The sequence below is a fragment of the Nematolebias whitei genome, chromosome 11 (assembly GCF_014905685.2).
Source record: "Nematolebias whitei isolate Nwh7 chromosome 11, NemWhi1, whole genome shotgun sequence".
NCBI lineage: Eukaryota > Metazoa > Chordata > Actinopteri > Cyprinodontiformes > Rivulidae > Nematolebias > Nematolebias whitei.
The window spans coordinates 19,633,075-19,647,693 of record NC_056508.1 but is presented as its reverse complement, the minus strand read 5'-3'; the positions used below and the strand labels follow the sequence as shown (position 1 = coordinate 19,647,693).

Genomic DNA, 14,619 nt, shown 5'->3' with positions numbered 1-14,619 from the left:
AGTTTATTATTGTAACACCTCAGTAATACAAGGCATTGCATTAAAATACTTGTCTATTGCAAAAACAGCTCTCTTCCTTTCCTCCCTATAGTCCAGTATATGTGATCATGATGTAGTGATTGGACACTTGTGGACAATTCAAAGAACAGTTATACAGTGTATAGTTTATTTCTGACTGAATCCGAGCTAACAGATGGCCTGAGCAAACCTAAAACTACTGCTGTCCTAAAAAAAATATCCAGTTTCAAAATGTGTCTTTGTGGTTCGATCAAATGCCATTTTACAAAACTTTGCATTTGTGGCCGTTTCCCAACACATGGTGAATTGAATTCTGTTTGCAGCAGCAGCTAGCAGTAGCCCCTCTGATGCAGTCTGTGCTTCAGAAGTTACATTGTTCCACATCACTGTGAGGAATGATTTTATGTAAAAAGAAAACTGACAAATTCACATTTTAGTTTTGACCATGACCTCTAAATTACCTCTTCTCTGTGTTTTGACATTCAGCCTACAGGCCTCTTCCAGTAACAACTACAGCAGTGCTGCTCGGCTGGCTGTATGCCTAGCTTACAGAAAGAAGAACCAATAATTGGCAGGAAAGGGGCACTGGACCAAAAACTGCCTGTTTTTTAGGTTTTTTGTTTTCCCTTAGGTGTTTGATTGCTTTCCAGACACCATAACTTTATACGTAGTACAGTAAAGCATGATACGAGTTTATTTACTGTTTTAACCTTTTCTATACAAAAAATAATTCAGGCTACTTTAACAATTTTAATTGTGCATTCCACTGTTTATCAAACGTTGTTTTCACCTTCCAATTTTAACCTTTGAAAACCTTCAAAAACACTAGTAGAAACACAATAAACTGGGATCAGGTGAACAAGAATTTAAGCGAAACAGACAAGAAAGAGTTTTTGGGGTGAAAATCCTCGGCAGTGATGGAAAACAGCAGCCTTTCAGTCTCTTTTGTTAATATAATCCATCTCTTATCCCATCTGTAACTGTCTAAAAAAGGATATTTGTGCAGCACCTGCCAGGCTCGACAGACAGTATCAGTGAATAGATGTCCCCTCTGACTGAGCTCTGAGTGGCCGACTGGACCTCTGGCTTTAGATGGAAGGTTCTGGCATGATCATAGGCTTATTTAAGTCCAAGCAGAACAAAAAGACGGATTTACTCTCAGTCACTTTCTGTAATGGGAACCTTGTTTCAACTGTTGTCAAAGCGTGGGAGGAGAGAAAGAGCAGATACAGAAGTGAGTTACAGCCTTCAGCCCAGGGTTTCTTACAATATGTTGTCTAGACATTGTAATCCCCGAGAGAGGGCTAGAAGGCTGCATGCGCCCCGAAACAGGAAGTAAATGAGGGCAAAAGACCAGTGGGCTACACCCATCTCTAACTCATCCTTTCATCAGCTTGTTGTAGATTTTTATTAGATTAAAATTATAAGTATGGCTTGATCAGTTTTCTTGCTTCTTGAAGAAATTATCTTGTGCAAACTTGATTTTAATTCATGGATTGATGCCCCTCTGTTTTCCTTTTGCTTGTGTTTAGGGTACATGTTTTGATCCATTGGTACATTTCATCAGAATACAGATGTTTCCACCTAAACTAAACAATTTCTTAAAATTTTTAATGAGTTGTGCATATTTTTTCTGGGTCCTGCAGTGACAGTTGTGCAAAACTGTCTATTCAATTTTTGTTCATCGCTACATTATTTTTTTTCACATTTTTAAAATGTAATTGTGTAGAAAAAGGGTTGTAAGCTCAATCATCCAGATACATAACAAAAAAGGTTAAGCCTTCTTTTGAGATTCCAACAAGACGTTGGCTTGAAACACAGCAGTGAAGACACTTGTGTGATGTATCTGGTTGGCAGGCCGTAGACTGACGAAGTCCTCTGGATGGAGGACGAAACTTTTCTCACTTAAAGCAACTGGTCCAGATGACACGATTTAAACTTTTGTTGTAACTGTGTAGAGCACACATATCCCTCTGGTGGATCATGTTTGTGTAGTGCAACTGCTTTAAAGGATTTATTTGCACATATTTTTGTGAAAGCAGCTAATGGAGAAGCACTTAGTGATAAATATAATCTTTCAAGAGGACAATTGATATATTGTATCACATCCATGCAGGCTTTTTTTTTTTTTTTTATCAGGAACAAGATTTGTTGTTCTTGATCACATTTATGAAGGAAGGACACCAGTGAATGAGACAAATTAAAGGTTTTGTTTTAATGGACTAGCAAATAGAGATTTTGAATTTGATTTATGGTGACTTTGTTCACTTTTGACCAAAGCATTATATTAATTATCTGTTACTAGAATTAGGGATAGAGGTTAAAATGTTTTTTTTTTCTCATAAAAACTTGCTTCAACTCCAGTTTTTCATACAGAATCAGAATGTGAGGTTGTTTGGACTTCACTTGTGCTTTCAATTCTGAAAAACAGTCCTCAGAAATAATCCTTGTGATGTTTAAACCTAATGGCAATATGCATGCGTGTCAAACTACGTGCACTGATACGTTTTCTCACATTTGTATTCATGTTGTTGTCTACCTCATATTGAGTTATGTATGCTGCAGGTGAGCTGTTTGAGTGTGCATGACTCTGAGTTAGCACAGTAATTTTGACTGCATCCCAGCCAACAATCACTCATGCATTTCTTTTTCATTTCTTGGCTGTTGCTGCATTGTTTGAACTGCAAAACTAAACTCTTGTCAACCGTTGTGTTTACAGTGAAGTTTGATGACTGCGTGGGGAACGATGGCGTGGTTTTCCAGAGTAGTGACCCTGCCTTCAGCGTGCGGACGGATGGATCCATCTTTGCCCAGAAAGAGGTTGCCAGCCTGATTGAACCGGTCCAGTTTAAAGTAGCAGCACGTGGCCAACATGCAAAAGTCTGGGAGACCGTGATTCAACTGGCAGTGATTGACTTGCCATCACCTGGGCGTAATGAGAACGAGGTGAGTTACACACAGAAATATCATGCTTCATATTTCCATTATCATCTCAGAGGTTCATTTTCCCATCATATTTTCTCCAGTGGTCTGGAGATACTAACAGCCCAGAATCAGGTCAAAACTCCTCAGGGTTTCTAGAGGAATAGAGAGAGTGGGAGAGAGAGAAGCACCGATGGCAGACGGTTAAAAGTGATAGAATCACGCAGCCACATGGGGGAGAGAATGTTTCCCTCAGCCTTAAGCTGTTATTGGAAAACATCCTGCGCCTTATGCACCCAGGGGCTCTTGGCTGTTCCGTTTCTATTTAAAAGCTGTCTGGGGTCAGGTGAAGACGGAGCAGCCTGAGCTAAGCTGTCCCCATAACTACAGAACCACATGGCCAGATCGGATAGTCAATACCAACACAGAAGTTAATCAGTTTAGGCAGGGACAACACAAACAATCAGACGCCTTTGTTCACTTACTCACTGCAACTTTAGACATCTCACGAGAGCCAGTGAGTTCTTCACAAGATTAAATCAGACTGAGGAAAACATGTCACTTACAAGATATGATGACTGACAATGATCCACTTAGTTTTGACAGGAAAATGTATACTTATTTCTATAAGATATACTGTCACCTTTTTGTAAAACACACTTTTCTGGTGTGTAGAAGCTTGAAACTGGACTTGAATCTGTGAAACAATGATGATGGTATAGAATAGATTGAGTTTTGTAACTACTGTATTCTTTGCCGTATAAGTCGCATCTGTCCAAAAATGTCTAAATAAGTAAAAAAAAAAAAAACATAAATAAGTTGCTTCGCCGTATAAGTCGCATTTATTAGGCATTACCGATGACGTGTCACATTTGTTACGCATCACCGCTGACCACCAGGAAACGTGGGCCGGTGTTGTGCCAAAAATTGATTGGCTGCCAAATGGCGGCTACAGGAGCGTGCATGGGAGGACTTTAACAAGAATTTAACAAAATTAACACTGATAACAATTATTTGTTTGCCCGACCTTATAGTAAAGGTGTGTCTCAGTCTAACTTTTCCTTAATAAGTGCACTTTAATGGTCAAATCAGCTGCATTTCTCCTGGGCGGAGCCACAAAATTCAGCTGATTTGACATTTGCTCCAGGAGTTCCGGAGCGAGATGAAGGTGGCTTGGTATGGCAAGCCAAGTGTCTCATTAACAGCCACTTTTACTTATTAATGAGACACTTGGCTTGGTATGGCAAGCCAAGTGTCTCATTAACAGACACTTTTACTTATTAATGAGACACTTGGCTTGCCATAAAGCTCGAGGGTCCTCTAGTGGCTGAAAATATTTGTTTATTTTTCATGTCAGAATGAATGACATCATCAGATCTCAGCCAAATATTGGGTTATAAATATGGGGGAAAATGTATATTAGTTGCTTCAGTGTAAAAGTCGTAGGACTTGCAAATTTATGCAAAAAGGTGCGACTTATATGGCGAAAAATACAGTGCACAGAGTCTGAATTTAAATTACACCGACTTGAAGCTAATTATTGTGCCTGTGCTGCCCAGAGTCTGCAGGTTTTAGCTGTTTTTCAACATTTCTTTTTATTTTAAAAGTTTTCACTCTGCTCAGATCTAATGGTCTAATTAAGTTGGGAGCTACCTGATGAAGATAATGAAGTATTAAACATCTAAAGAGGCAATCAGTCTCCCCTTACGGTTTGTTGAATTTTAGAACAATCCAAAAACAGCAGGGTGAACATGGTTGGTACATTTCCCAGGTTATTAAAAACAGCTGAATATTAATGTTTCTCTGTTCACTAACTACTTTGTCATTTTATCTTTATAAAAGAAAAGTGTGTTTACAGCTTGCTTTTAGGACCCATAAACATCCAAAATGTGTCAGTAAAAAGTTAGTAAGTAAGAAAGTCCATCTTGTTTTTGATTAGATGTGAAATTCAAACGGAAATGTTCATTTAAGTTCATGTACCTCAATCTAGTGTGTGCAGATACATCATTTTGTCCCACATATGTCCAAAATATAATAAATGAAGGTGATGACTAAGAACTGATTTTCTGACTTTCTTGAGCAGCTTTTTATTTATTTATGGCATCCCATTTAAAACATTTTAAAAACGAAAGCCCAGCTTTCCTTAAAGAATTGCTACCTTTGATGCCAGCATTTTAAACTGAGGTCATCTGATGTTAAGAAATGCTGGAGTTGTAACCATTTTCTATCATCCATCCATCTATCCATCCATCCATCCATCATCTTTTACCCGCTTCTTCCATTTTGGGTCACGGGGGTCGCTGGTGCCCCTGTCCAGCAATCACTGTGCTAGGAGTGGGGGACACCCTGGACAGGTCTCAGTCCATCACAGGGACATATAGAGACAAACAAGACAAACAACCATTCACTCTCTCACTCACACCTAGAGACAATTTAGAGTTACCAATTAGCCTAACATACACGTTTTTGGTATGTGGGAGGAAATCGGAGTACCTGGAGAAAACCCACGCATGCACGGAGAGAACATGCAACCTCCACCCAGAAAGGCCCCCAGACTGGGATTTGAACCGCACACCCACTCACTGAGAGGCAGCAGCTCTACCAGTTGCGCCACCGTGCTGCTCATAGATGAATATTTTATACTAAATTTAATAAAGTGTCATTAATATCTTTCAGGTGGTACATACATTACTTTGTAAACAGACAAACAAAGTTGACTCCAATAGTTAACGCTGAAGCTGTGAGCAAAGATGTAGCACTTGGTGGATGTTTTGTGAATGACTTTCAACTACAGCCTCACTCGATTTTAATACAATATCTGTAAGACTGAATTCTAACCATTCTTTTCAATGAAATTAAATTAATTTTATTTATATAGCGCCAAGTCTTAATGGAAGTTACCTCAGGGCACTGAACAACATTCACATACATAAAATATTACTTACTGTATTTTTCGGCGTACATGTTGCATCGCCCTATAAGTCACATCAGTCCAAATATGTCTAATAAAGTGGAAAAAAACAAATACGTCGCTTCGCTGTATATCGCATCTATTATGCGTCACCCCTGACGCGTCGCATTTGTTACGCGTCACCACAGACAACCTGGAAATGTGGGCTGGTGTTGTGCCAAAAAGCCATTGGCTGTCAAATGACGGCCACGATAGCATGCACGGGAGGACTTCAACAATAATTTAACAAGATTAACACTTAAAAACAATTATTTGTTTGCTCGAAATTATAGTAAAGGTGTGTCTCAGTTAGGGTTGGGCATCGAGTATGGAGAATCGATTGGAACCGGGACTAACTGTCCGGTTTTCCCGGAATCATTCAAATGATACATTTTCAATTCCTACTTTCGATGCCTAGTCCACTGACCGGAAGTTGAAGCCGCTCGCCTAACATCAATGAAGAAGATGCCGCCCGCCGATACCAACAAAGAAGAACCCACCGGAAGTGTTTGCTTACATGGAGATGGAAGGCGTGGCTTAACTTTAATAAAATGACCAGTCATCTCAGTGCAGCACTTGCAATCATTTTATATCATGCAAAGGAAGGTGCACGACCAACGCTTCTGGGTTCATGTTGTAGAAGTGTGCCTCGTTTACAGATTACAGATACAAACTATTCATTTGAATTAATTTGTAACTATTCATTTGAGGAAATTAGGTCAATTTGTCCTCCAGTAGTTTAAGCCTATAGTAGCATAACAAGCCAACCCTAACTATAGGATTTATCAAAAAGGAAAGTCTTAATCCCAGTTTTAAAACTGGACAATGTGTCAGCCTCAAGGACAGAAACTGGAAGTTGGTTCCACAAGAGAGGAGCCTGATAACTGAAGGATCTTCCTCCCATTCTGCTTTTGGAAACTCTAGGAACTACAAGTAAGCCTGCAGTCTGAGAGGGAAGTGCTCTGTTAGGAAAATATGGAACAATAAGATCTGTAATATGAGATGGTTGTTGAGAGCTTTGTAGGTTAGAATGAAGATTTTGTATTATATTCTGAATTTGACAGGGAGCCAATGGAGAGAAGCCAAAATTGGAAAGATATGGTGATTTTGATTATTTTGATTAAGATTTTATGGTGAGTTGGTTGCCTTGGCCATCTTGAATTGGGTTGACTCCTAAAGTAAATCAGTTGTAAATCAGATTCAACTCGTCTGCTGGATTCCTTAGATAGAGAACTTTACTAATTGGCTTTTATGTATGTGAATGTTCCTGTAAAGTGCCCTGAGACAACTTTGTTGTGATTTGGCGCTATATAAATAAACTGAATTGAATTGAGTTGCACATGTAATGGTTACTTTCTGTGAGTTTGGTTAAAATTCATTCAGAGGTGGTTGACATATTTTTCTATCTGTTAGACACATGGACAGGCACTTAGTCTGTCACCAATAGTGTGAAAAGAGAGGAGAAGCCACAGAGTCAGTCACTGAATCACAGAGATGAATAGAGTCAGACAACAGCCAGCAAAGGATCTCTGATGGTGGGCTATAGTGATAAGTGCACTGTTCAGCTGCTGAAAATACTGTCCTTTACACGTTTGTGATTTAGGCAATTCAAAAGATATACAGTGTGATGGGCTGTGAGCTCGTCAGGGTTAAACTACAGAGCATTAAAGGTCATGTGAGCGATTATTTTACTTGATTTTGCGGTTAGTGAACTGATATAGAGCTCCCGAGGAGCCACAAATAGATAAACGATAAGGGATCTAAACGTGGTCAGTGGTAAGAAATCTGCTACAAGTTGTAACCATCATGTATGCAGCAAGAGAAAGCAGGACGCTGCACCAAAATGGGATGTTTCATTATGAAAATGCCGTTTTGTGGCGTGCTCTGTTGAATAATAACTTCCAGATGTCTGGGTAGCCAGGGGCTGGCTGAAATCAAAGCATGCAGGGTTTTGGGAAGGCAGTGGCATGGAGAGGAAAGAGCTGGGACCACCGCCAGCTGGCTAAGGCTGATGGCACCAGCGCTGTAGGGCCGCATCCATTTCACACTCAGTGACTCCTGTTCACATAGCGTTGGTGTGTGTTTGGTATGTGTGTGAGAATGTTGTTTTATTGTGGAAGATTATGCTGGATCAAGTGTGAATTATGCTAATTTTGCATTCATTTTTTTTAATGTTGTGAATTGCCTATGTGCAAATGTCCTTTTGTTTGGGGAATAAATAATCATATATTTGGAACATATGAACCTGTGATGGGCAACGTTGCACGCCAAATTATGTATGCTCTTTCTGTGTGGGATTAAGGAAAATACCACAACCTTTAAATCGCTAAAATCAACAAAGGCTGTTAAAAGTTTTAATCTAACTCAGGTTTGCTTCTACTTTTTGTCACTCCTGTGCACAAAACGTACACTCACAAATACTTCTTTATTTCAATTTCATCCCTTTTCTGCCCCTTTTTGTCTTTCTTAGTATGTGAATTAAAAAAAAGCAACTTGGGGAATCAGGGATGATCAAATAAACTTAAATAATACTAACTAGTAACTAACTACCTAATAACTTAAATAATAACTAAAGGAAAATCTACATTTTGCATTTTTTCCTCAACCATTTTTTGTTCATTTCTCATCGGTGAACTCTATACCTGTGAGATTGTGCAGATAAAAGAATCTAGTACATGACTAATGGGGAGGGTGAAGTGAGGAGCGGGAGGGAGAGAAGGGTCACATCTGCTTCTGACACCCTTTCCATTCATTCATTCAGTCCTTCCCACAAACATAGTTTCACCTCTACCTCCCCTCGTGGCACCGGTGGGATGTGGGGCAGCTATGCCCTGCAGTCAACCCCTCTAAGCCTTCCCTCCCTCTGAAGACAAAATAATACATTTGTCCAGCCCCCGATCACATCTGTCTAACCCTCTCTACTGACAGCCCTTGTTTGCTCACGTAGGCATGTGATGCTGGGCAGAGGCGAGTCTCCTTAATTTGGACTGAATGTAAAGGTGCATGTGCACGTTCCAGTGAACAACACGTGCAGCAAACATGTTTGAAGCCTGTCTTTGAAAGACTGATAATACTGCTGGGGGGGGGGGGGGGTGTAAGTCGCACGCAGGTGCTATGTAGACTGGCACATTATATCCAGCTGTTCTGGAGCAACATGAAAACGTGGAGCATTTATTTGACTGTGGCACCCCTAGTGGTCAAATTTGGGCTTATTTTGTAATTGGTTCTTTATTTATTTGTTTATTTGTTTGTTTGTTTCCAAGTCTTTTTTTTATTTTAGCAGTATAGACCATTGTTTAACTGTAATCAATTTTGTGGGTTTTAGGACTCCGGGTTCTAAAATGTACTGTTGTTTGTGCAGCTCAAACCTGAAACTAAAACTTATGTTTGTTTATTTGTTTGTTTTGAGAATAGCAGTGACTAAATAGAACAGAATGTGATTTAATCTTCTTAAGTTTTTCATAGCATTGTTTTCAAACCCATGTCCATAATTGCTGGAAATACATATTTTACAAAATACAATAAAGTAGCAACTACCATTCCTTGAAACAGTGCATATCGCTCACTGTCCTTCATCTCAGAGTTTTAAATTAAGAATATTTTATGTTGACAAACGACAGATTTATAAACATTTTGGTCAAACCTTGTAAATGATGTCATGCGCATTCCCATGCAATACTGTGAGTGCTCATGAGATGAGGTGGTGGTGATGCTCACACAGTGTGTTTAGGATGAGTCTCACCTACTACCAGAACATATTTAGCTCAGTATCTGTACAATTGATGGAGTTATAGCCATTTTAAAGTCAGCTGGCTGTGGCAATCATTGTGAAATTAAGTTGACTACAATTTAACCACTTGTAAAATAAACACCCAATATCTACTTTTTAAGAATTTAACAAAAATCTGTCCAGTGGCTCAGCAGATATTATGCTAACAGACAAACACAGTTGATTCCAGTAGCTAATGACAACGTTTAACAAGCAGATCTAGTGGGACTGGTTAGTTCTCAGAGCATTTGTTGGGAATGCCTCTGACATACTACCACACCAAGTTTTAGCTCAATACTTGTAAACCTAGCTGTTTGAGACATGTTTTATTGGTTAAGGATTGCTGTAGTAGCCATCTTGAATGATGACTTGAAAAGTAAAGCAGTTATAGAAGTAGTTCAAATAATTACTTTATGAGTGTTTCCATAAAATCCAACCAGTGGTTCATGGAATGTTTTGCTTATTGTACTGGCAAAAAGAAGATACATAAACAGGAAATAACATGCCAGCTTTGCCTTCAGTGGGAGGAGATAATAACATACAATAAATATCTACTTTCTTTATTCTTTTGTCTTTACTTGGGAGGAATAAATACACAGGAAAAGACTGAACGTCTTCACTGACAGGAATTGTTGCCGTTAATCTAAAAATCACACAAATCTATAATTTGACTCCTCACAACAAAAGAGACTCAAGCGTATTTGTCTGAGATTAGTTCTAGCCAAGAGAAGTCAGATGTATTCTTCACAGTGTTGATAAATGGCTTCGTTTTTGTGTGATACAGTATCACTTCTGTTTGCAACAGCAGACTGTGTTGTTTGATGCTAGTTTTCCTAGATTTTACAGAGATTATGTGTGTGTATCTTGATATATCACATTTTAATGTATATTCCTGAGAGTTTGAAGATCAACCAAATTGAAATTAGAAAATATTGTTAGAGCTGAATTTCATCGGGTCACAACTTCTCCTGAAGGAACCGGATTTGATTTCAGTAGACTTCCTGAATAGTTTCACAAAGTTACTGTGAATATCTTAAGTTTGTTAGAGAGGGATGAAGCATTTATGAGATAAGGGTAAACCCCGACCGTTTAGAAAAGTATCTTAATGCAATTCATTGTATAATCTCTGTATGATCAGAGTTTAAATGAAATTGTCTTATGATAAGAAAAGATGGAGTCACAGTGGTTTTGATTAAATGTTAAAATGTGCTACGTTGTTTTGTGTGTTCTCATGCAGTACTGCAAGATCGTGTGATAGGTCAGTTATCTGTGTCTGCCATCTTGAATGGGAATGACTTTAAGTGAAGTAAGTTACTTCACTGTAGATATTCATTCAATGACTTGGTGAAAGTTTATTTAAAATCTGTTTAGTGCTTCATGAGATAATTTGCTACCACAACAGACAATTGAACTTTCCCACAGACATGGACAAAACCATTATTGCCTATTTGTCTTGGGTTCTGGGCAATAAAACATCATGTGACTAAAGAACAACAAATTCAGACTTTCTTTAGTAGTTGAAGACTGAAATTCATCCTTGATCTTTTACCCACTTCCCATTTTGGGTCACGGGGGTCCAGCAATCACTGTGCGAGGGGCGGGGTACACCCTGGACAGGTCGCAAGTCCATCACAGGACAACGACTAAAATGTTAACTAAATAAGGGTGACTGGCTTAGCCTTATCAGGAGGACAAATACGTAAATATAATTTGAATACGATTTAATATAATTGGTGCTAAATGTACAGATGTGCTCAATGGCACACATATTTAGATAATTGAGTAACTAGTTGGTATATGTCTTACTGTCGTGGTTTGTTCATCATCTGATTATGTTGCGTGAGCTAGCCTGTTAGCCTCATCAAAATCAAAAGCTAGCTGAAGATCAGTGTTGTTTAAAGATGCTGCTCATAAGTGACTAAAACAATCTGTGTAACTTAAAGAATGACGTAGAGCATGATTATAGAGTAGCAAAAGCTCCTTATTAAAGTACCATTATTCGTTATGATCTTGTAGCATGTCCTTTTATCGGTGTAACAACCTCCCCTTTTGTTTTGTTGCTTATAGTGTTCTGGACACCACAGTACAAGATGTCTGAAAGACAGAATTTGGATGATGAAAGTGAGCCTGACACTTTAGCCCATGCCCCTCCACATCCTACACCTTTGTCCACCCACGCATGCCCATATACCACAAACCTTCATACTGGCTTAAAAGCATTTTTCCTGGGTGTCCATCTAATGAAGGAAACCTTGAAAGCCTTGTTTCTGCTTGGAAATACAAGCCAAACCTCTGAGGGGCTTTGACCAGGAAAGAACAAACAGAAAGAGACAAAGAAAAACACTTTTTATAGACTACATGGTACAGGACCTTCAACTTTCAATATGTGCCAGAAGCCATTGTGATCTTGCATTGCTGTTAATCTCTTTCTGTGCCGCAGTTATTTCTTATCCTCAAATGTCAATTGTTCAGGTGAAACTGCAAGGCTATGTGTTTCATATAGGCAATATTAAAAGTATGCTGGGAGATGTTATAACATCAGCCTCTTTGTATGTAAATGTACAGTGAACTGTTTTTTTTATTATTATTATTTTACAACCAGATTCACAAACCCTTATTGTGTCTTGTACTTTGACATGAACCTCTTTCTATCCACAAATGTGTGCTTATACACAATCAGAGATTTCCCTTTCTGCTAGTGCATGCTTTAAGGAAAATGTTTTCTCTGTCATCTCTGGTGAATGCTTTCCAATTACTTTGTTTTCTCAGCAAACCCGCTCTTGCAGTACTATTTTAATATAAGCAGCGTTCAGTTATTTTTACACCCTTTATTTTAGCACTAGATCATTGGAATACTTAAAAGCATGCTTTTTCTAAAACTACAAGCAAAGTGCTTTTTTTAAAACGAAACATTTATTAGACTGTAATGATGCAACAGAAAGTGACCTAAAGGTGCAGTATAATGTACAGTCAGAAAGCTTAACTTCAAAATATCTTGTCTTGGCAAAACATATATAATTGTCTCATTAAATACTAAGTTAATAGTGTCCATCTATTAATATATCCATCCATCCAGTTTTTTCACCCATATCTCCAACAGTTGCTGTGTGAGAAATTAGGAACACCCTGGACAGGTCTCCAGTCCATCACAGGGACACATAGAGACAAACAACCATTCACTCTCTCACTCCCACCAAGAGACAGGTACCAAATGTTCTTAATATGTGGGATTAAAGAGGAGTATTTAGGAAAAACAGGGAAAACATACAAACTTCCAGAAAGGATGGGAGGCAATAGCTTTATCCACTGCACCACCATGCAGCCCTAAGTCAACAATATTTACAACACATTTGATTTAGTCCTTTCCATTCAATGTGCTGGTGGCCTTTCTAAAATCAGCTATATAAAAAGATATCTAAAAAATACATTTTATTTCTTTTATTAGGTTTTAAAGATCATTCACGTTTTGTTTTTGCTCCAGTAATGGTCACTTCTTGGTCTGAAAAGGTCAAAGCCATTTTCACAAACACTAGAGATTTCCTGGAAAATGTGGAGACAGTTTAGTTCTTCTGTGCTCAGAAACCCTATACATTGGAAAAGTCTGAAGATTTTTTTTTTTTTTTTACTGATGGAAAAAAGGAGGACTCAGGGCACGTTAAATCATGCCGCAAAAATCATTGTGTGTTATTTTTAAGAATTAAAGATAAAATATTCTTGATCATGTATTGTCTTTTTATTTGTACCAAATGTGTCTTTGTGGATCAGCAAGTCTTAGCAGCATGCACGTTTACAGTCAATGATGTTTGTCTTTCTCTAACTGAAAATCTAAGAAATCCAGGGTGAATAATTTTGTTCTTTTGTGCCTCTTGAAACATTTGTAGAGAATTTATTTGATGCAGTTCATGTAAAATAAAATGACCACAATAACAAACCCACTTTTTGTTTTTTGTTTTTTTACTGGCTGTTCACAAAGCACCAGTCAAGCCAGTTAGCTCTTTCAGGTGTGTGCTCACACAAATAAAGCCAGCATTGTGCAGCAGAGTGACAGACAGCAGCATGTTCAGTCAGAGCAGAGTGCTTCTCATGTATGTCCCACGTGACACCTTCACACCAACTTAGCTCTGTTCAAGTTCGAGTTCAGAAATCTTTATTATCCCCAAGGGCCATTTTGTTTCACAGTCAGTAGGCACACAAAACATCCATACATCCATAGAAAAAACATTGAGACGTTAAAATAACAGTACAAAAATCATCATTGTTCGTTGAGAATCTGATCGCTACAGGGATGAATGAGTTTTTCAGTCTGTTCGTCCTACATCTGGGCAGTATATACCTGCATCCAGATGGAAGTAACCTGAACGCACCATGGAGTTGGTGATCAAGATCTGCCAGAATCAGCCTGGCCTTGTTCACTGACTACTTCCTTTGCAAGATCAGGATCATAACAGCCATGAATCAACTTTTCATACAGTTTTGATCAATACGAGCTGGTCTGGGAAGCTCAGTCCTCACCTCCTTCTACAGGTGTGCAGTGGAGAGCATCCTGTGCTCCAGCATCATCGTGTGGCATGGAGGCTGCACAGCTGCAGAAAGAAAAGCTTTGCAGAGAGTGGTGAAGGCTGCACAGAATACTGTTGGAGTCAGTCTCCCCACCATCACAGACATCTACACCTCCAGATGCAGGAAGGGGTCCACCTGCATCATGAAGGACCCCACTCACCCAGCAGACACACTTTTTGCCCCACTCCCCTCAGGAAGGAGGTTGAGGAGCATTCAGTGTAGAACCACAAGACTGAGGAACAGCTTCTACCCTGAAGCTGTTAGACTCATAAATATCTAACCAGGATAATCACATCATGTTGCTGCTGATTTGTTTCATGTTGCTGCTTATCTGTTTCATATGGATGCTGATTTGTTTCATGTTGCTGCTGATCTGTTTCATGTTGCTGCTGATCTGTTT

At 38.9% G+C, this 14,619-nt stretch overlaps 1 protein-coding gene across 1 annotated transcript in view; it reads left to right on the top strand.

Annotated features, from left to right (window-relative positions):
- LOC119416657 (cadherin-4) overlaps nucleotides 1-14,619 on the top strand; it is a 390,454-nt gene that overhangs the window by 277,141 nt on the left and 98,694 nt on the right. The window contains exon 4 of the mRNA XM_037683843.1: nucleotides 2,738-2,964. Within this exon, the coding sequence (XP_037539771.1) occupies nucleotides 2,738-2,964 (227 nt within the window). The remainder of the gene's footprint in view (nucleotides 1-2,737; nucleotides 2,965-14,619) is intronic.